General features: G+C 41.2%; 1 protein-coding gene across 1 annotated transcript in view; it reads right to left on the reverse strand.

Annotated features, from left to right (window-relative positions):
- reps1 (RALBP1 associated Eps domain containing 1) overlaps positions 1–20,997 on the reverse strand; it is a 253,687-nt gene that overhangs the window by 159,424 nt on the left and 73,266 nt on the right. The window contains 1 exon segment of the mRNA NM_001045730.1: positions 18,169–18,232. Within this exon segment, the coding sequence (NP_001039195.1) occupies positions 18,169–18,232 (64 nt within the window).

Genomic DNA, 20,997 nt, shown 5'->3' on the forward strand with positions numbered 1-20,997 from the left:
AGTGGCTCTCTAAATATAAAAACTTTGTGTAATACTGGTGTGCCACTGGTGACTGCTGCACGGCACGTAAGTAAGTCGCCGGTGTGATGGCACACGCGGCGGCGTGATTTCGCGAAATCGCCAAAAAAGCCTTGCGAGTCCAATAAAACCACCTAAACCAACAAAAGAACAATAATTGCAATGAAATCGGTGGCCAGAGCCCTGGATCCACCAATGTCACTGCAAAAGCAACCTTTTTTGGGGCACTAAACACACAATAAGGGCTCTGGCACACAGGGAGATTAGTCGCCGGCGGGATGGCACACGCAATCGCGCCGCTGCGTGTGCCATCCCACCAGCGACTTACATTGTCGCCGGTGGGATGGCAGGTGAAGGCAACTCGGGGAGATTAGTCGCCCGTGAACAGGGAGATTTGTCACGGGCGACTAATCTCCCCATGTGTCAGAGCCCTTAGAAGTTGCACTAAAGGTTAGGAATTTAGGTGCCAACAATAAAGCTTGGGGCATTAGCATCAGAGATAAAATTATGTGCACCATTACGTGCCGTGCAGCAGTCACCAGTGGCACACCAGTATTACACAAAGTTTTTATATTTAGAGAGCCACTGCAACTTGTGTAACCTAACCAGAACATACAGTAGATATTCAATTTGTACTACAAGGACAAAAAACCGTAATGTATCTGTCATGTATCTGTAAAACCGTTTGGCCATTGTGCCAGAAATATACTGACAACTGCAAATCTAGCAATCAGCAGGCAAAGTCAAAACAAGCAAGCAAAAATAAAAAAAAAAAGCAAGCAAGACAACACTTGGAACACTTGTAAAAAAAACTCACTGTAACCTTTTGATAAATTCAAGCCAGCAGGAGATGACCAGGAGTTAAGGCTCATGCCACACGTGGCGTAGGGCAGATTTTTTCGGCAAGCGGAAAAACGCTTGCCGAAAATTCAGCCCTACGCCTGCTACTTGTGCCTGCACCCGAATGAATGATATACGCTCGGGTGCAGGCACATACTTTGCATTCTCTCGCGTTTTCATGCGTATATCGGCTATATGTGCCTGCACTCGAGCGCATTCCATTCATTCAGGTGCAGGCACAAGTAGCAGACGTAGGGCTGAATTTTCGGCAAGCGTTTTTCCGCTTGCTGAAAAAATCAGCCCTACGCCATGTGTGGCATCAGCCTAACCCTTGGCATTAGAAACTACCAGAACAATCTGAACTTAGCACCTCGGGACCTTTCTAGAACAACTGAAATCAAATGAAGTTAAAATGGAATAAAACCACTAAAAGCAATCAAAGAACAATAATTGCAATCAAATCGGTGGTCAGAGCCCTGGATCCACCAATGTCCCTGCAAAAGCAACCTTTTTTGGGGCACTAAACACACAATAAGGGCTCTGGCACACGGGGAGATTAGTCGCCCGCAACAAAACTCCCTGTGCGCGGGCGACTAATCTCCCTGAGTTGCCATGACCCGCCATCCCGTCGGCAAACGTGCAAATCGACTTACATGTTCGCCGGCGGGATGGCGGGTCATGGCAACTCGGGGAGATCAGTTGCCTGCGCACAGGGAGTTTTGTCGCGGGCGACTAATCTTCCCGTGTGCCAGAGCCCTAAAGAACAATGCAAATATAAAACACAGTAAAATCCAATAAAACCACCTAAACCAACAAAAGAACAATAATTGCAATGAAATCGGTGGTCAGAGCCCTGGATCCACCAATGTCACTGCAAAAGCAACCTTTTTTGGGGCACTAAATACACAATAAGGGCTCTGGCACACGGGGAGATTAGTTGCCCGCAACAAAACTCCCTGTGCGCGGGCGACTAATCTCCCCGAGTTGCTATGACCCGCCATCCCGCCGGCGAACATGTAAGTCGATTTACACGTTCGCCGACGGGATGGCGGGTCATGGCAACTCGGGGAGATTAGTCGCCCGCGCACAGGGAGTTTTGTTGCGGGCGACTAATCTCCCCGTGTGCCAGAGCCCTTATTGTGTATTTAGTGCCCCAAAAAAGGTTGCTTTTGCAGGGACATTGGTGGATCCAAGATAAAACACAGTAAAATCAGTAAAATCCAATAAAACCACCCAAACCAACAAAAGAACAATAATTGCAATGAAATCGGTGGTCAGAGCCCTGGATCCACCAATGTCACTGCAAAAGCAAACTTTTTGGGGGCACCTTTTTTATGTAGTGGAGAATGGCATTATGAGCAGTAATCAGCATGGCTTTATGAAGGACAGGTCATGTCAGACCAATTTAATTGCTTTTTATGATGAGGTAAGTAAGAAGCTGGACAGTGGGGATGCAGTAGATATAATCTATTTGGATTTTGCCAAAGCATTTGATACCGTTCCCCACAAACGACTGCTTTCTAAACTAAAGTCTATTGGTCTTAGTGAAGACGTTTGCACATGGATAGAAAACTGGCTACAGGATCGGGTACAGAGGGTGGTTGTTAATGGTACATTCTCTACTTGGAATAAGGTCCTCAGTGGGGTCCCTCAGGGTTCTGTACTGGGTCCACTTTTGTTTAATTTGTTCATAAATGACTTAGGGGAGGGTATTATGAGTAATGTATCAGTGTTTGCAGATGACACAAAACTCTGCAGACCAGTCAATTCTATCCAGGATGTGACATCCCTGCAGCAGGATCTTGACCAACTGGCAATCTGGGCAGCTAAGTGGCAGATGAGATATAATGTGGATAAATGTAAGGTCATGCACCTGGGATGTAAAAATATGCAAGCCCCGTATACCCTTAATGGGACTGCACTAGGCAAATCCATAATGGAGAAGGACCTTGGAGTCCTTGTAGATAATAAACTTGGCTGTAGCAAGCAATGCCAGGCAGCAGCTGCAAGGGCAAACAAGGTTTTGAGCTGTATTAAAAGGGGTATAGATTCACGGGAGGAGGGGGTTATTCTTCCCCTTTACAGAGCGCTGGTAAGGCCCCATCTAGAATATGCTGTTCAGTTTTGGTCTCCAGTGCTCAAACGGGACATTATTGAGTTGGAGAGGGTTCAGAGAAGGGCAACTAAGCTGGTAAAGGGTATGGAAAGTCTCAGTTATGAAGAAAGACTGGCCAAGTTGGGTCTGTTTACACTGGAGAAGAGGCGCTTAAGAGGTGACATGATAACTATGTATAAATATATAAAGGGATCATATAATAACCTTTCTAATGTTTTATTTACCAGTAGGTCCTTCCAACGGACACGAGGGCACCCACTCAGTTTAGAAGAAGGGAGGTTACATTTAAACATTCGGAAAGGATTTTTTACTGTGAGAGCTGTGAAGTTGTGGAATTCCCTCCCCGAATCAGTCGTGCTGGCTGATACATTATATAACTTTAAGAAGGGGCTGGATGGATTCTTAGCAAGTGAGGGAATACAGGGTTATGGGAGATAGCTCTTAGTACTAGTTGATCCAGGGACTGGTCCGATTGCCATCTTGGAGTCAGGAAGGAATTTTTTCCCCTCTGCGGCAAATTAGAGAGGCTTCAGATGGGGTTTTTTGCCTTCCTCTGGATCAACTAGTAGTTAGGCAGGTTATATATAGGCATTATGGTTGAACTTGATGGACGTATGTCTTTTTTCAACCCAACTTACTATGTTAATATGTTACTATGTTACTAAACACACAATAAAGAACAATGCAAAGATAAAACACAGTAAAATCTGTAAAATCCAATAAAACCACCCAAACCAACAAAAGAACAACAATTGCAATGAAACCAGTGGTCAGAGCCCTGGATCCACCAATGTCACTGCAAAAGCAACCTTTTTGGGGGCACTAAACACACAATAAAGAACAATGCAAAGATAAAACACAGTAAAATCTGTAAAATCCAATAAAACCACCCAAACCAACAGAAGAACAATTATTGCAATGAAATCAGTGGCCAGAGCCCTGGATCCCCCAATGTCACTGCAAATTCAGCACCCAATAGCAATAAAAAAGTTACAGTGCAATAAAATAATTAAAAAACAGAAATCAATTATGAAAATGCCAAAAAAACACTAAAATGCAACCAAATAAATCAGATAATTATAGAGCAAGATCAGAAATAAAGTTTTAGTAAAAAAAAAAAGACTGCCAAAGAAAGCAAAGAAAGAAAGAAAAGAAAGAAAAAAAAGAAAAAAAAGTGTAAGTGTGTGTGTAAGTGTATGTGTGTGCTTGGGAAAGTTGTAAATAAGTGTGTATGTGTGCAAAAGTGTAATAATGACAAAGATAGAAGAAAAAATGGAACAAAAAAATTAAAATTTTTTTTTTAGACAGTTGAGATAGAAATAAGCAAAATAAATAGTGGTAGAGAGTTGTAGTTCAGCTTACCCAAGGCAGGCAGGCAGGCGATCAGGGGCGATCAATCTGGCAGGAAGGCAGCAGGGGAGCTCTAGCAGGTCCAACGTGCGCAGCAGGAATGAGGAGCCGACAGTAGGCGGCGATATTTAAAGGGACAGCAGTGGACACGTCATCAATGCGTGTCCACTGCTGTCATTGGCTGGAGCGACCGATCGGTGCGGCTGGGGGACCGGATCGGTAAGTATGTTGTTCTTTGCTCGTTGCCTAGGGGGTTGTGCAGGGTTTACAAGCGCTGCGCTGCTTTAAAAGCGAGCGTAGCGCTTGTAAACCAGATAGTGCCATAGGACGTAGATTCTACGTTCTATGGCACTTTGGTCCTTTAGTACCTAGGACGTATAATCTACGTCCTATGGCACTAAAAAGGTAAAATGAGCTGAGCGCTGTGATTGCCAAGCCTCTTCACTTAATTTTTCAGGATTCCTTGAGGTCTGGCATGGTGCCAAGAGAATGGCGGATTGCTAATGTGGTGCCGTTATTTAAAAAGGGATCCTGTTCTCAGCCTGAAAACTATAGGCCTGTTAGTCTAACATCAGTAGTAGGAAAACTTTTGGAAGGGGTAATAAGGCATAGGGTACTTGAATACATTGCAGTTCACAATACTATAAGTTTGTGCCAGCATGGTTTTATGCGTAACAGATCTTGCCAGACTAATTTAGTCGCCTTTTATGAGGAGGTGAGCAGGAACCTCGATGCTGGAATGGCAGTTGATGTCATCTACTTGGACTTTGCTAAAGTGTTTGATACAGTACCTCACAGAAGGTTAATGATCAAATTGAGGAATATTGGCCTAGAACATAATATCTGTAATTGGATAGAGAATTGGCTGAAGGATAGATTACAAAGCGTGATGGTAAATGGAACATTTTTTTTTATTTTTTTTTTAAGGTTTTATTTAGCATTTTTGAAATTTTAACAACATAAGGGAGCAATCCCTTTAAGGAAAATAAGAAGAGAAGATCAAGAGGAGTCAAAAGAAGAAGAAGAAAAGGGGGAATGAGCTGGGGGGGGGTGTAAAATCCAAGGATTATATTTGTACAAAGCCAAGAAGGAGACCTTGTGTCTTTTTTGCTGACTGTTCAAATTCGGTTATGGTGGTGCGTTTGCCAGGAGCCATGCCCCCCATATGGCCTTGAATTTGTCCGGGCATCCACGGGCTTGATACACTAGTTTCTGTTTCAGTAAGAAGATCAATGAGCTTTTTCCAGAAGTTCAGCGAGGGTGGTCCTGTAGATTTCCAATGTAATAACAATGCCTTTTTGGCATAATATAGCAGTTGTAAGTAGCACAATTTGACTGGAGGTCTCAATTGTAAGGTGTCCAGTATACCTAGTAAACATAGGCTGGGTGACAAAATATTGGGAAGTGCCAGTGCCAACTCAGCATAGCGGAGCACCTCTCGCCAAAATCCCTTTATTACTGGGCATTCCCAAAAGAGATGGTAGAAGGTCCCCACCTCATTGAGACATTTAGGGCACAGATCAGAGGCCCCAGGATATATTCTAGCAACTCTTTGTGGGGTAAGATACACTCTGTTCAGGAACTTGATCTGTACATATCTATCTCTACTCGAGATGGTTGTTTGGGGTACCTGTTCTAAAGCATCTTTCCACATCTCTTCCTCTAGGCCTGGTATGTTTTCACACCATTGTTGTTTAACCTTATGTTGTTGGGGGGTGTTTGTTTGCGTTATTACTATGTACATGTATGTTAGTACTTTCACCAAATCAGGTCAGCGGAGATATCTCTCCAGTGTAGTTTCAGTAATTGTTAGCGGCCTTGTGGGGAATTGCGACTGGAAAGCATGCTTTAGTTGCAGATACTAAAATAACATGTTCGTTGGAAGCTGAAATTCAGCTCGAAGTGCATTAAATTGTTTACATTCCCCCCCCCCCCATCCCATAATGTCTCCTAGTGTCTTTATTCCCGCTGCAGCCCACCTGGCAACTTCAGGCACTGTTTGGAAGTGTAACAGGTACTTGTTGCCCCATATAGGTGTCCATTTGGACCAGACAGGTTGTCTATTTTGAGCTACTTTAAGTGCCCTCTGAAAGGACTCTACCACTGTTTTAATAGGAAGTGTAGTTTGATAATATGGAGAAATGCCCCTGTAGAGTAGTATAGCTAGCGCCTCTAAGGATCCCACGATGGTGGCCTCTAGTACTATTGCTCGGTTATCTAACCTCGGGACAGTCCACCAATGAACGTACACCACCTGGCTGGCGAGGAAGTATTTTTCAAAGTTGGGCATGGCCAACCCACCACCAGTCAATGGCGCTTGTAACGTCTGATGAGACATTCTGGGTCTTTCACCTGACCATATAAAACCCCTTATCACTGAGTCTAATGAAAATGGAACATAAACTAATTGGACCACTGTGGTTAGTGGAGTACTGCAGGGGTCAGTCCTTGGTCCTTTGCTTTTTAACTTGTTTATTAATGACCTGGAGGTGGGCATAGAGAGTACTGTTTCTATTTTTGCTGATAACACAAAACTGTGCAAAACTTTAAGTTCCATGCAGGATGCTGCCGCTTTGCAGAGCGATTTGACAAAATTGGAAAACTGGGCAGCAAACTGGAAAATGAGGTACCATGTTGATAAGTGCAAAGTTATGCATTTTGGTAGAAATAATATAAACGCAAACTATCTACTGAATGGTAGTGTGTTGGGGGTATCCTTAATGGAGAAGGATTTAGGGGTTTTTGTAGATAACAAGTTGTCTAATTCCAGGCAGTGTCATTCTGAAGCTACTAAAGCAAATTAAGTGCTGTCTAGTATAAAAAAGGGCATTGACTCAAGAGATGAGAACATAATTTTGCCCCTTTATAGGTCTCTGGATATTAATGAGCTGGAGAGAGTGCAGAGATGTGCAACTAAACTGGTTAAGGGGATGGAAGATTTAAACTATGAGGTTAGACTGTCGAGGTTGAGGTTGTTTTCTCTGGAAAAGAGGCGCTTGCGAGGGGACATGATTACTCTGTACAAGTACATTATAGGGGATTATAGGCATATGGGGGATGTTCTTTTTTCCCATAAAAACAATCAACGCACCAGAGGTCACCCCTTTAGATTAGAGGAACGGAGCTTCCATTTGAAGCAGCGTAGGTGGTTTTTCACGGTGAGGGCAGTGAGGTTGTGGAATGCCCTTCCTAGAGATGTGGTAATGGCAGATTCTGTTAATGCCTTTAAGAGGGGCCTGGATGAGTTCTTGAACAATCAGAATATCCAAGGCTATTGTGATACTAATATCTACAGTTAGTATTAGTGGTTGTATATATAGTTTATGTATGTGAGTGTATAGATTGGTAGGTGTGGGTTGTGTGTGCTGGGTTTACTTGGATGGGTTGAACTTGATGGACTCTGGTCTTTTTTCAACCCTATGTATGTAACTATGTAACTATGTAAATAGGTATGATCAGAGGCTGAACTAGGAAAAAGGCAGGAACTAGCTATGCATTTAATGTACGTAGTTGCTGTTCATGACTGCTAGCTGGCTTTGGGCAGAAAGAAGGAAGAATGATCTCCTGATTTAGGTTAAAGTCCAATGTGACCTTTGGAAGGTGAGATGGAACTGAGCGGAGGGCTACTTTATCCTGATGAAATATTGTCGAAGGTTGTTGGTGAGACAAAGTAGCCAGATCTGAGACTCTCCTAGCTAAACATATCGTGAGAAGGAAGGCTACCTTCCAGGACAGGAATTCCAGATTGTCTATTGGTTTGAATAGGGCTCTTTGGAGACCTTAAAGTACTAAATTAAGGTCCCAAGGAGGGATGGGGCCTCTCCTAGGTGGTCCAAGTTTGAGAAGACCATAGAAAAAGTTTGATTTCTGTAAATAAGGCCCATTGTCTCCAGTGCTCAAACTGGACATTATTGATTTAGAGAAGGTCCAGAAAAGGGCAAATAAGCTGATAAAGGGTATGGAAAGTCTCAGTTATGAAGAAAGACTGGCCAAGTTGGGTTTGTTTACACTGGAAAAGAGGTGCGATAACTATGTATAAATATATTTGTCCTGTTTTCAACTGAGTGCAGGTTTTTTCCCTCGATGCCTGTAGGGTTGTTACCAGGTATCGTGCACCCAAACTTTTCTCTTGAATTAGGGGATGAGCGACATTGCCATTGGATGTGTATATACAGCGAGGAACATAAGTATTTGAACACCCTGCGATTTTGCAAGTTCTCCCACTTAGAAATCATGGAGGGGTCTGAAATTCACATAGTAGGTGCATTCCCATTGTGAGAGACAGCATGCAAAAAAAAATCAGGAAACCACATTGTATGATTTTCAACCCTTTCACTGCCAGCCGTTTTGGTCAAAGCGGAACTTTTACTGCCAGACAATTTTTGAACATTTTGTACTGTTTCAATTTAGGGGCCTTTCCTCGGGGCGGCTTTTAGTTTACCCAGGAAAATAATATATTATTTTTTTCAGGACAACCTTAACTTTCAAAATATGGTAGAATTTTACTATTCTGTAACAAGATATAGGCTTCTAAATGTCTAAAAATAATCACATTTTCCATAATATAAACACACATACCAGAAACAAAATTTATTTTATGCATTAAAATACAACTGATTTGGAAAGTCCCATGTCTCCTGAACATGCCAATACCAAATATATATAGTTTTATGAAGATTTCTCACTTGTATAGGCCAAAAACTCCCAGCAATACACTACCAAATTTCCAAAGCACTGCTTCAGAAAGCTGTATACTTTAGATTTCAAGGCCAAAAATTCCACTAACAGAAGGTTTATCCCAGAAAATTTTATCAAAATTTGTGAAATGTTTTAAAAAATCACTTCAAAGCTTCCAGTCTATAGTATCTTATCTCCTATAGGTCATAAAGTAACCAAATAAAACACCCTAAATATGAAGGCCAGGGGTCCACTGAACAGTTTGATGCCCAATATGTATAGGTTTACCCAAATATGTGGCATGTAGGGGCCCCAATGGGAACACATCCCCATATGATCGGTCATTTCAGCTCCTGCAAAATCAACACATTTACATCCTTTATGTGGGATAATGGTATAAAAAAGTACACTCACTCCAGAAAGCCATATATTTTTGGAAACTACACATTCCCCTGAATCTATAATGGGTACTTTACTCCAAAGTACCAAACCGTAAAACTTTCCTGTTTGCCGATTTTTATGACATTTCAGAAAATAGCCTAAAAATGTTGCAATTTGCCGCATTTATCTCACACAATTTCTTGCATACAGAGGAAAATCACCCCAAATAGAAACACCTAAGATCTACTGAACAGTTTGATGCCCAATATGTATAGATATACCAAAGTCTGTAGTATGTACTGACCCCAAAATGAAAATAGCTCATAAGGATTTCTTGCCGGCCAACTCAGCTTTTGCATACAGAGCCCCCTGACAGCATATTATGTGCTGTAACATCCCCTAACTAGGGCTGGGCGATACACCGTTTAACTCTTTTACTGCCAACGACGTATGGGATACGTTGTGGCAGTAAAAGGGCTTAACTGCCAACGACGTGTCCCATACGTCGTTGGCATTTAAGCGCTGCTCTCTGCAGCGGCGGCATGTGCTGCCGCTGCAGAGAGTTTCTATCCATGACAGCCCCCTGGGCAATGTGCCAGGGGGGCTGTCATGAGGGTCCTGCGAGCCGATCGCTCGCAGGACCCTCCAAGAAGCAGCAGATGCAATCGCATCGCGTCTGCTGCTTCCTGCTTTCTACTTCCCCCTGCCGGCCGGCCGGCCGGCCCACTGAGGAGGAGGCGATCGGGTCTTCAGGACAGGTAAGGAGTCTTTTTATTTTTTTCATTTACACACTTACATACATTTATACACACTTACAGCACACATTTTAGCAGTTTTTTTTTTTCTTTTTCATTTTTCACACTTTTATACACTTATTTACACTCATATACACACTTACACACTATCACACAACTTTTACACATGTATACACAAACACTTTGGTTTTTTTTTTTTTCATTTTACCACTTTGTTTTTAGTTTCTTTTACCTAAAAACTGTTTTGGCAAAAGCTGAGTTGGCAGGCGAGAAATCCTTGTTTTGGGTTCATTACATACCGCAGACTTTGGTATATCTATGCATATTGGGCATCAAACTGTTCAGTAGACCTCTGGTGTTCCTATTTGGGGTGACTTGCCTTTGTACGCAAGAAATTGCTGAAATAGCTGAAATGATAGATCATATGGGGGTATGTTCCCATTGGGGCCCCTACATGCCACATACTTAGGTAAACCTATACATATTGGGCATCAAACTATTTAGTGGACCCCTGGTGTTCAAATTCAGGGTGTTTTATCTTGGTACCTAATGCTATGTGGGAGATAAGATGCTGCAAAGTGGAAGCTTTGAGGGGATTTTTAGCAATGTCATCAAAATTGCTAACTTTAGAAAAGCTGTGCGGCTTGGTACTTTGGAGTAGAAAGACATGGGTACCCATTTTAGATTCGGGGGAATGTGTACTTTCCAAAAATATATGACTTTCTGGGGTGAGCGTACTTTTTACTAGCTTTATCCCACATATAATGATGTAAATGTGTTGATTTTGCAGGAGCTGAAATGACAGTACATATGGGGGTATGTTTACATTGGGGCCCCTACATGCCACATACTTAGGTAAACCTATACATATTGGGCATCAAACTATTTAGTGGACCCCTGGTGTTCAAATTCAGGGTGTTTTATCTTGGTACCTAATGCTATGTGGGAGATAAGATGCTGCAAAGTGGAAGCTTTGAGGGGATTTTTAGCAATGTCATCAAAATTGCTAACTTTAGAAAAGCTGTGCGGCTTGGTACTTTGGAGTAGAAAGACATGGGTACCCATTTTAGATTCGGGGGAATGTGTACTTTCCAAAAATATATGACTTTCTGGGGTGAGCGTACTTTTTACTAGCTTTATCCCACATATAATGATGTAAATGTGTTGATTTTGCAGGAGCTGAAATGACAGAAATGACAGTACATATGGGGTATGTTCACATTGGGGCCCCTACATGCTGCATACTTAGGGAAACCTATACATATTGGGCATAAAACTGTTCAGTGGAACCCTGGCATTCATATTTAGGGTGTTTTATTTGGTTACTTTATGACCTGTAGGAGATAAGATACTATAGACTGGATGATTTGAAGCAATTTTTTTTAAAAAAATCACAAATTTTGATAAAAACCAATAACTTTAGGAAAGCATTGCGACTTGATAGTTTGGAGTAGACAGACAGTTGTGCCTATTCTGTATTCCCCAGAATCTGTTCTTTCCAAAAATGTACAATTTTCTGGGATAAACCTTCTGTTAGTGGAATTTTTGGCCTTGAAATCTAAAGTATGCAGCGCTTTGGAAATTTGGTAGTGTACTGCTGGGAGTTTTTGACCTATACAAGTGAGAAATCTCCATAAAACTATATATATTTGGTATTGGCACGTTCAGGAGACATGGGACTTTCCAAATCAGTTGTATATTCGTGCATAAAATAATTTTTGTTTCTAGTATGTGGGATTTTTTTTTGCATTTTTAGACATTTAGAAGCCTATATCTTGTTACAGAATTGGAATTACACAAAAATTCTACCATATTTTGAAAGCTTAGGTTGTTCTGAAAAAAACGATATATTGTTTTCCTGGGTAAACTAAAAGTCCCCCCGAGGAAAGGCCCCTAAAGTGCAAAATGTTCAAAAACTGTCTGGCAATACAAGTTCCGCTTTGACCAAAACAGCTGGCAGTAAAAGGGTTAATACCGAATACCGGTGTTTTTTTTTTTAAACTATATTAATTTTTCAGATACCGCAATACCGGGGTGTCAGGGTACTCACCCAGGCGGACCGGTTTTGCGCGCCTCCTTGCGTCAAAGCGCACGTACATGTCAAAGCGTGCACGTCCGTGACGCACTGACGGCGCCAGTTCTGCGCATGCGTGGGGGGTATTTAAAGCTATCAAACGCCTCCTCCTGTGCTGTGTTGTCTGCGGCCTTGCCTGGGAAACTAAGACTGCCTGATTTACCTTACAACTTTCTGTTGCCGATCCTTCGCTTGCCTGACTCTGATTTTCAATACTGCAGTAATTATTCTCTAATTTATTAGGAAATGGGGTTAACACCTAATCATGCATGGAAAAAAAAAAAATACCGTCAAATACCGTGACACCGATATAATTTCGAAAAATACCGTGATATAAATTTTTGGTCATACCTCCCAGCTCTACCCCTAACTATACTAAAAACCCAGAAAACCATATAGTTTTGGAAAGTACACATTCTGACAAATCCAGCATCGGTAAAAAATCCTTTCTACACCAAAGTACCAATCTGCAAAGCTTTCCTAAAGTTACTGGTTTTTATGACATTTCAGAATTTCGCCTAAAAATTTAGCAATTTGCTGCATTTATCTCACACAATTTCTTGCGTACAAAGGCAAATCACCCCAAATAGAAACGCCTAAGGTCTACGGAACAGTGTTTGATGCCCAATATGCATAGATATAGCAAAGTCTGTGGTATATACTGACCCCAAAATAAAAATAGGGCATATGGATTTCTCGCCTGCAAACTCAGCGTTTGCACTGAGCCCCCTGACAGTGTATTATGTGCCGTAACACCCCCTAACTATACAGAGACCCAAAGAAAACCATATATTTTTGGAAAGTACATATTCTGATGAATTCAAAATAGGTAAAGTTATTTTTCTACACCAAAGTTACACATGGCAAAGCTATGCTAAAATCAGATCAGGAATACTAATATAGGGATAAAAATGCAATAAAACCACAAAAATTGTGCAAATTAGTGAAACGACAAAATAAGTCACACGACAGCGTAATCAGTGGTCAGAATATCTGATCCAATAGTCACGCTGTCAAAATATACAGTTTTTAGGGGGAAAAAAACTAAAAACAAAGTGGTAAAAAGAAAAAAAAAAGTGTTTGTGTATACATATGTGTACATGTGTAAAAGTTGTGTGACAGTGTGTATATTAGTGTATATGTGTGCAAAATAAAAAAAAACTGCTAAATTGTGTGCTGTAAGTGTGTGTAAATGTATGTAAGTGTGTGTGAGTGTGTGTAAGTGCAAAAAAACCCACCTTACCTGTCCTGAAGCAGGGATCGCAGTCCTGGCCCTTCTGCTGCAGTCTTCATCCGTGGGCAGCACTTGGGGGGAAGGAGGAAGTGAAGACCAAGCGCAGGGCCAACATGACAGCCCCCTGGCTCGTTATCCAGGGGGCTGTCATCGCTAAAAATGCGGCATGTGGCACTTCTGCAGAGAGCACCTTTATCTGCCAAACAACGTAAAAGGGTAGTAAAAGGGTTAAACAATTTATTTGTATTGCACTGCTGCACATAAGTATTTGAACACCTGAGAAAATCAGTGTTAATATTTGGTACAGAAGCCTTTGTTTGCAATTACAGAGGTCAAATGTTTCCTGTAGTTCTTGACCAGGTCTGCACACACTGCAACAGGGATTTTGGCCCACTCCTCCACACAGATCTCCTCTAGATCTGTCAGGTTTTGGGGCAGTCGCTGAGCAACACGGAGTTTCGGCTCCCTCCAAAGATTTTCTATTGGATTTAAGTCTGGAGACTGGCTAGGCCACACCAGAAGATTGATACGCCTCTTATGGAGCCACTCCTTGCTTATCCTGGCTGTGTGCTTCGGGTCATTGTCACGTTGGAAGACCCAGCCATGACCCATCTTCAATGCTCTGACTGAGGGAAGGAGGTTGTTGCTCAAAATCTCACAATACATGGCCCCATTCATCCTCTCCTTAATACAGTGCAGTCGTCCTGTCCCCTTCGCAGAAAAGCACCCCAAAGCAACCCCCATGCTTTACAGTAGGGATGGTATTCTTAGGATGCAACTCATCCTTATTTTTCCTCCAAACACAGCGAGTTAAGTTTTGACCAAAAAGTTCTACTTTGGTCTCATCTGACCACATGACTTTCTCCCATGCCTCCTCTGGATCATCCAGATGGTCACTGGCAAACTTCAGACAGGCCTGGACAGGTGCAATGCATGATTTGAAACCTTGACGGCGTAGTGTTTACCGACAGTGACCTTTGAAACTGTGGTCTCAGCTCTCTTCATGTCATTGACCAGCTCCTCCCTTGAAGTTCTGGGCTGATTCCTCACCTTTTTTATCATCAGAGATACCCCACGAGGTAAGATCTTGCATGGAGCCCCAGTCCTATGGAGACTGACAGTTGTCTTTAGCCTCTTCCATTTTCTAACAATTGCTCCAACTGTTGATCTATTTTTACCAAGCTGCTTGGCAACTGCCCCGTAGCACTTTCCAGCCTTGTGAAGGTCCACAATTTTGTCTCTGGTGTCTTTTGACAGCTCTTTGGTCTTGCCCCTGGTAGTAGCTGGAGTCTACTAATTTAGATTAATGAGTGGAGTAGAGGTGGACTATTTAAAGGCAGCGTAACAGGTCTTTGAGAGCCAGAATTCTTGCTGATTGCCAGGTGTTCAAATACTTATGTGCAGCAGTGCAATAGAAATAAATTCTTTAAAAATCATATAATGTGATTTCCTGATTTTTTTTTTTAAATGCTGCCTCTCACAGTGGGAATGCACCTACAATGTGAATTTCAGACCCCTCCATGATTTCTAAGTGGGAGAACTTGCAAAATCACAGGGTGTTCATATACTTATGTTCCTCACCGTAGTATATGGAGGTGGTTACTCCTTCAATGTTAGCTCTCCCATTATTCCCACCCCTTTAAGGACTGCCCAATAGCTCAGCATTTAAGAGGGTTAATTAGCATTAACATTGCTTTTAAACTAGTTTAGGACTGATGCGATGGGCACTGCCTTGACGGGGCGCGTTGGCTTATGCATGTTTGTACAAACACTGTGACCAAATGTGTTTTCAACTGAGTGCAGGTATTTTCTCTCGATGCCTGTAGGTTTGTTAATTCACTTTTTTCTTACATGCATTTTTGCCATTTTGAATTTTAGGAGTGCGGAGACAGCCTAGATGTATAAATATATAAGGGGATCATATAATAACCTCTCTAATGCTTTATTTACCAGGATGCCCTTCCAACAGACATGAGGGCACCCACTCTGTTTAGAAGATAGGCGGTTCCGTTTAAATATTCAGAAAGCATTTTTCACTGTGAGAGCTGTGAAGTTGTGTAATTCCCTCCCTGAACCGTACTGGCTGATCCATTAGATGGCTTCAAGAAGGGGTTGGATGGCTTTCTAGCAAGTGAGGGAATACAGGGTTATGGGAGATAGCTCTTAGTACAAGTTGATCAAGGGACTGGTCCGATTGCCATCTTGGAGTCAGGAAGGATTTTTTTCCTCCTCTGAGGCAAATTAGAGAGGCTTCAGATGGTTTTTTTTTGCCTTCCTCTGGATCAACTAGCAGTTAGGCAGGTTATATAAAGGCATTATGGTTGAACTTGATGGGTGTATGTCTTTTTTCAACCTAACTTGTTACTATGAATTTCTCCAAAGTTGCTTCACCTAAGAAAGATAGAGCAGATTTAATTTTTTAGTAACTCATGACACCAGTATTTGGCTGTTTTTTGCTACTGTGGAAGATGCCACTCTCAGGATGGCTGTTGAATTTTGAAAGTCCGCTTGAAGGCAGAAACTTTTTGTCTATTGGGTCCTTAAGAAAACCTGCATCCTCTGTGGGCAAGGTAGTATTGTGGGCCTATCTGACAATAGGTGGATCTACCTTGGGAACTTTGTCCCAGTGTTTGTATTCATCTGGTATAGGGTAAGTCATGAATTTTTTTTTTAGAAAGAATAGATATCTAAGTTTCTAAGTTGCTGCCATTCTGTCTCAATATGCTTGGCAGGTGATCTACACACAGGGAATGTCCTTGGTTTCTCTGAGATGTTACTCAACACTTTTTTGGCCTTGGACATGGTAATTTGCTTTTCATTGATTTCAAATTGTGAGAATATATCCTTAAGGATATTTTTTATCTTCTCTAGCAGAATTAGTGGACTGACGTTCTGAGAAGTCGTCATCTGAAGTTATATCACTTATTTTGTAGAATCCTGCTGAAACCTAGGGGAAGGTGAATGCTTGTGTTTCCTTTTGCTAGCTTCAGATAATGAATGAGCAGAGACTGCCTGTTGAACAGATGCACTGATTGTGGATTGAATCCATGACATGAGCTGAGTCATATCAAGAGATATTGATATTGGATTATGTGCTGATACTGATGCCACTGTGGGAATTGTATCTGAGGATAGCTAGAGTGACTGTGAGTCTTGGGAGGCATGTACCATTTGCAGACGTGGTGATATGTTTATTAGGATCAGTAGGTTCCATCTCCTGAAGTGTAGGAGATGGAGAGAGATCTCTATGTTTAGTAGTGCGTTTTTTGTTCTTTAGCCTTTATTTTCTTTGGTTTGTCTGGGAGATCAATCTCCTCATTTAAGATAAGAGCTCATCATTTCTAGCAGTCATCATAAAATTTTACCTTGATGGGCAGAGTGTGGTAACGGCCCTGGTGCAGTCTGCTGTAGCAGTATTGCTGTGATGCCTTATCACGGGTAGAAGTAGGAGGGCCCTCCTAAGGAGCGTGGTGAATTGGGGGAGCATGTTATAACTTGTTATAATGCTTGTAAATATGCATCAGAAGGAGAGGTGACAGTTTGGATATAGGTGCTTAAAGTAAGGCATGTATCTGGCGGAAGAAGGGAATCCGAAGCACCAATAACTGGAAGGCATGTGACGTCATTTAACGCGTCTGTACTGTCTGTGACCGCGCAGTTGAAATGGCACAGTTCACACTATCAGGATTTAACCTGGAATATAACTGGGGAGCAATCACCAGTATGTTAGGACCCGGAAGCATGTGCAAGAGCCCTAGCGAAGGGAGTGCACATGTGGGGCTCAACTTAGATTATATTAAGATCGCCAGAAAGTACACGAGGAGCAATCACCAACAGGCTCCAGAATTTTAAACCTCATTCTGTCAGTAACCAGATAGCAGCACAAACCAAGGGGCTTTACTTCCAAAGCAGGGCTCTATGTAATTTAGAAATAAAAAGGGCATACTAAAAAGCATGACAGAATCCCTTTAAGGACACCAAGTTACACATGTTCTACTTAATGCAAAACCCTTAAAAGTTTGTTAAAAGGGTAGTATTTTACTATAAAAGTAACTTAACACATTAAGCATTTAACTATTCTAGGACCTGACAACAGCATACTGGCAAGTATCACTAACTGTAAGTGCCAAAGAAAGTTGCTTTTATTACTGAAGATGGTGTTTTCCAATACATGTTTTTGTTTTAGGAGATCCAGCCTCTTTACAGCAGATTGATGAATAGAATTCTAAAACAACCCAAAGACAATATACAACTGCGTACCTAGATACTTACCCAAGGTACCAGAAGTAATTTGTTAAAGGAACAGCTCAGTGTAAAATAAAACTGGTTAAATAGGTTGTGCGAAATAAAAAATATTTCTGATATAGTTAGGCAAAAATTTAATCTATAAGGACTGGAGTGTGCAGAGAACTACTTTGCAGAGAACTACTTTGTTGTTAATATTCTTGTCCACTTCTTATTGTCATTTCTGGGGTTAATATGCTCATTGGCAGTTTTATTTTTACAGTAGGCCCTGCTTGTGTATGAGCTTGAAGAAGCAAAGCACTAAGGGTATAAACAATGTTATACTTTCCTAGGTATTGCTGTCTATTGTAGATGGTCTAAACAATTTTTGCCACCATATAGGGTTTATTTAACTGATGGTACCAAGCAAGGCAATAATAAATAATCCAGCATTTATTCATATGTATAAATGCAAATAAAATAGTTTTGTGAAACTTACCATATGTGTGACAATTCTGGAATTGGAAGCTTGGATTTAGTAAAAAATTCTTTTGCAGAAGATCCTAGAGGATATAGGACATGTTGGTAATGAAAACATTTCCATTTGCAAATTAAGTTTTTATAGTGCACACTATTATTAAATGCGGATTTTACAACATATGTTGAGTAAAATCTGGTTACGGATACATAAAAGCAACAAACTTTTGTATAAGAGGACCAATGGCTTTCCAAAACCTTTCAAAAATGTGAAAAGCCAGTGTCTATTGTTCCACATCATTTTTGTTTAAAAAGACCATATTTATTCTTTTTTTGAAAAGACATTTGTAAGTCATAATAATAATTTAATCAGAAAACGCATGAAAAGACTGATATTTAGAAAAACATATGAATACCCACTTGCCTAAAGGGTAACAGAAAAGCTACAATAGTAGTACAATAGTAGTACAATAGTAGTACAATATGTTGTTACATACATATCCACATGCAAAATTTGCAGTTTCACTTGAACTAAGGCCTAAATAGTTACAGTGGTATAGTAAAATATATTTTTAAAGTGATACTGACACTTAAAAACTACTCTTCATAATATTAATGTACATTAAAAGTTACCTATAGGTCATGCTGATCATTTTTCACCAATAGGGCTGCTTCTGTAAATAATTGTTACTTGAATTTCCTAAACCTGACTGTTTTGACAATCTGACTGTCCCTTCTCAGCCTGTCAGTTATAGCTTCTAATGCTAACGGACTCCTGCTGCACAAATATGGCAGCCCCTCAAAGAGGGACATGGCACATCAGATAGGGAATGTAAAAGCATTAAACAAATACTTTGAAGGCAAAAAAACTAAAAAGTATGTTAGACAAATGTTATAATGGATGTGAAAAAAGTTTCATTTCTGGTGTTAGTATCTCTTTAAAAATTTGCTTTAACACTTTATTCAATTTGCAGTGGTTAGTGGGTGCATACCTTCTATCTGTTTCCAGTTAAAGGAGAAGGAAATGTAAAAACTAAGTAAGCTTCATCAGAAAGGTCTATGTAAATACAGCCATAAGCACAGAAACGCTGCAATGAGTTCTCTATCAAAAGAAACACAGGATTACTTGTCTCCTTCCTCGTCACCTTAAGTCCTGTGCCAGAGTTTGGCAGCTTTCTCCCCTCTCCTGCTCCCCCCCTCCCACAAGTATGCTAAGAATTCTTATTTTTCATCTGTCTATACATCTGAGGAGCCACCTAATGAAGGCTTCCCTTTTAATATACCCAGTTCTAGTAATTTAGCTACTGACGCATGGGTTACTCAGGAGGAAATTCAAAAGAGACTTGAACATGTAAAGGTAAACAAAGGTCCAGGACCGGATGGGATTCATCCCAGGGTATTAAATGAGCTGAGCGCTGTGATTGCCAAGCCTCTTCACATAATTTTTCAGGATTCGTTGAGGTTTGGCATGTGCCGAGAGACTGGCGAATTGCTAATGTGGTGCCGTTATTTAAAAAGGGATCTCGTTCTCAGCCTGAAAACTATAGGCCTGTTAGTCTGACATCAGTAGTAGGAAAACTTCTGGAAGGGGTAATAAGGGATAGGATAGTTGAATACATTGCAGTTCACAATACTATTAGTTTGTGCCAGCATGGTTTTATGCGTAACAGATCTTGCCAGACTAATTTAGTTGCCTTTTATGAGGAGGTGAGCAGGAACCTTGATGCTGGAAAGGCAGTTGATGTCATCTACTTAGATTTTGCTAAAGCGTTTGATACAGTACCTCACAGAAGGTTAATGATCAAATTGAGGAATATTGGGCTAGAACATAATATTTGTAATTGGATAGAGAACTGGCTGAAGGATAGATTACAAAGAGTGGTGGTAAATGGAACATTTTCTAATTGGACCAGTGTGGTTAGTGGAGTACCGCAGGGGTCAGTCCTTGGTACTTTGCTTTTTAACTTGTTTATTAATGACCTGGAGGTGGGCATAGAGAGTACCATTTCTATTTTTGCTGATGACACTAAATTGTGCAAAACTATAAGTTCCATGCAGGATGCTGCCGCTTTGCAGAGCGATTTGACAAAATTAGAAAACTGGGCAGCAAACTGGAAAATGAGGTTCAATGTTGACAAGTGCAAAGTTATGCACTTTGGTAGAAATAATATAAACGCGAACTATCTACTGAATGGTAGTGTGTTGGGGGTATCCTTAATGGAGAAGGATCTAGGGGTTTTTGTTGATAACAAGTTGTCTAATTCCAGGCAGTGTCATTCTGTGGCTACTACAGCAAATTAAGTGCTGTCTTGTATAAAAAAGGGCATTGACTCAAGGGATGAAAACATAATTTTGCCTCTTTATAGGTCCCTGGTAAGGCCTCACCTTGAGTATGCAGTGCAGTTTTGGGCTCCAGTCCTTAAGAAGGATATTAATGAGCTGGAGAGAGTGGAGAGAGTGCAGAGACGTGCAACTAAACTGGTAAAGGGGATGGAAGATTTAAGCTATGAGGTTAGACTGTCGAGGTTGGGGTTATTTTCTCTGGAAAAGAGGCGCTTGCGAGGGGACATGATTACTCTGTACAAGTACATTAGAGGGGATTATAGGCAGATGGGGGATGTTCTTTTTTCCCATAAAAACAATCAGCGCACCAGAGGTCACCCCTATAGATTAGAGGAACAGAGCTTCCATTTGAAGCAGCGTAGGTGGTTTTTCACAGTGAGGGCAGTGAGGCTGTGGAATGCCCTTCCTAGTGATGTGGTAATGGCAGACTCTGTTAATGCCTTTAAGAGGGGCCTGGATGAGTTTTTGAACAAGCAGAATATCCAAGGCTATTGTGATACTAATATCT

This window comes from Xenopus tropicalis, chromosome 5 (genome assembly GCF_000004195.4).
Source record: "Xenopus tropicalis strain Nigerian chromosome 5, UCB_Xtro_10.0, whole genome shotgun sequence".
Taxonomy (NCBI): domain Eukaryota; kingdom Metazoa; phylum Chordata; class Amphibia; order Anura; family Pipidae; genus Xenopus; species Xenopus tropicalis.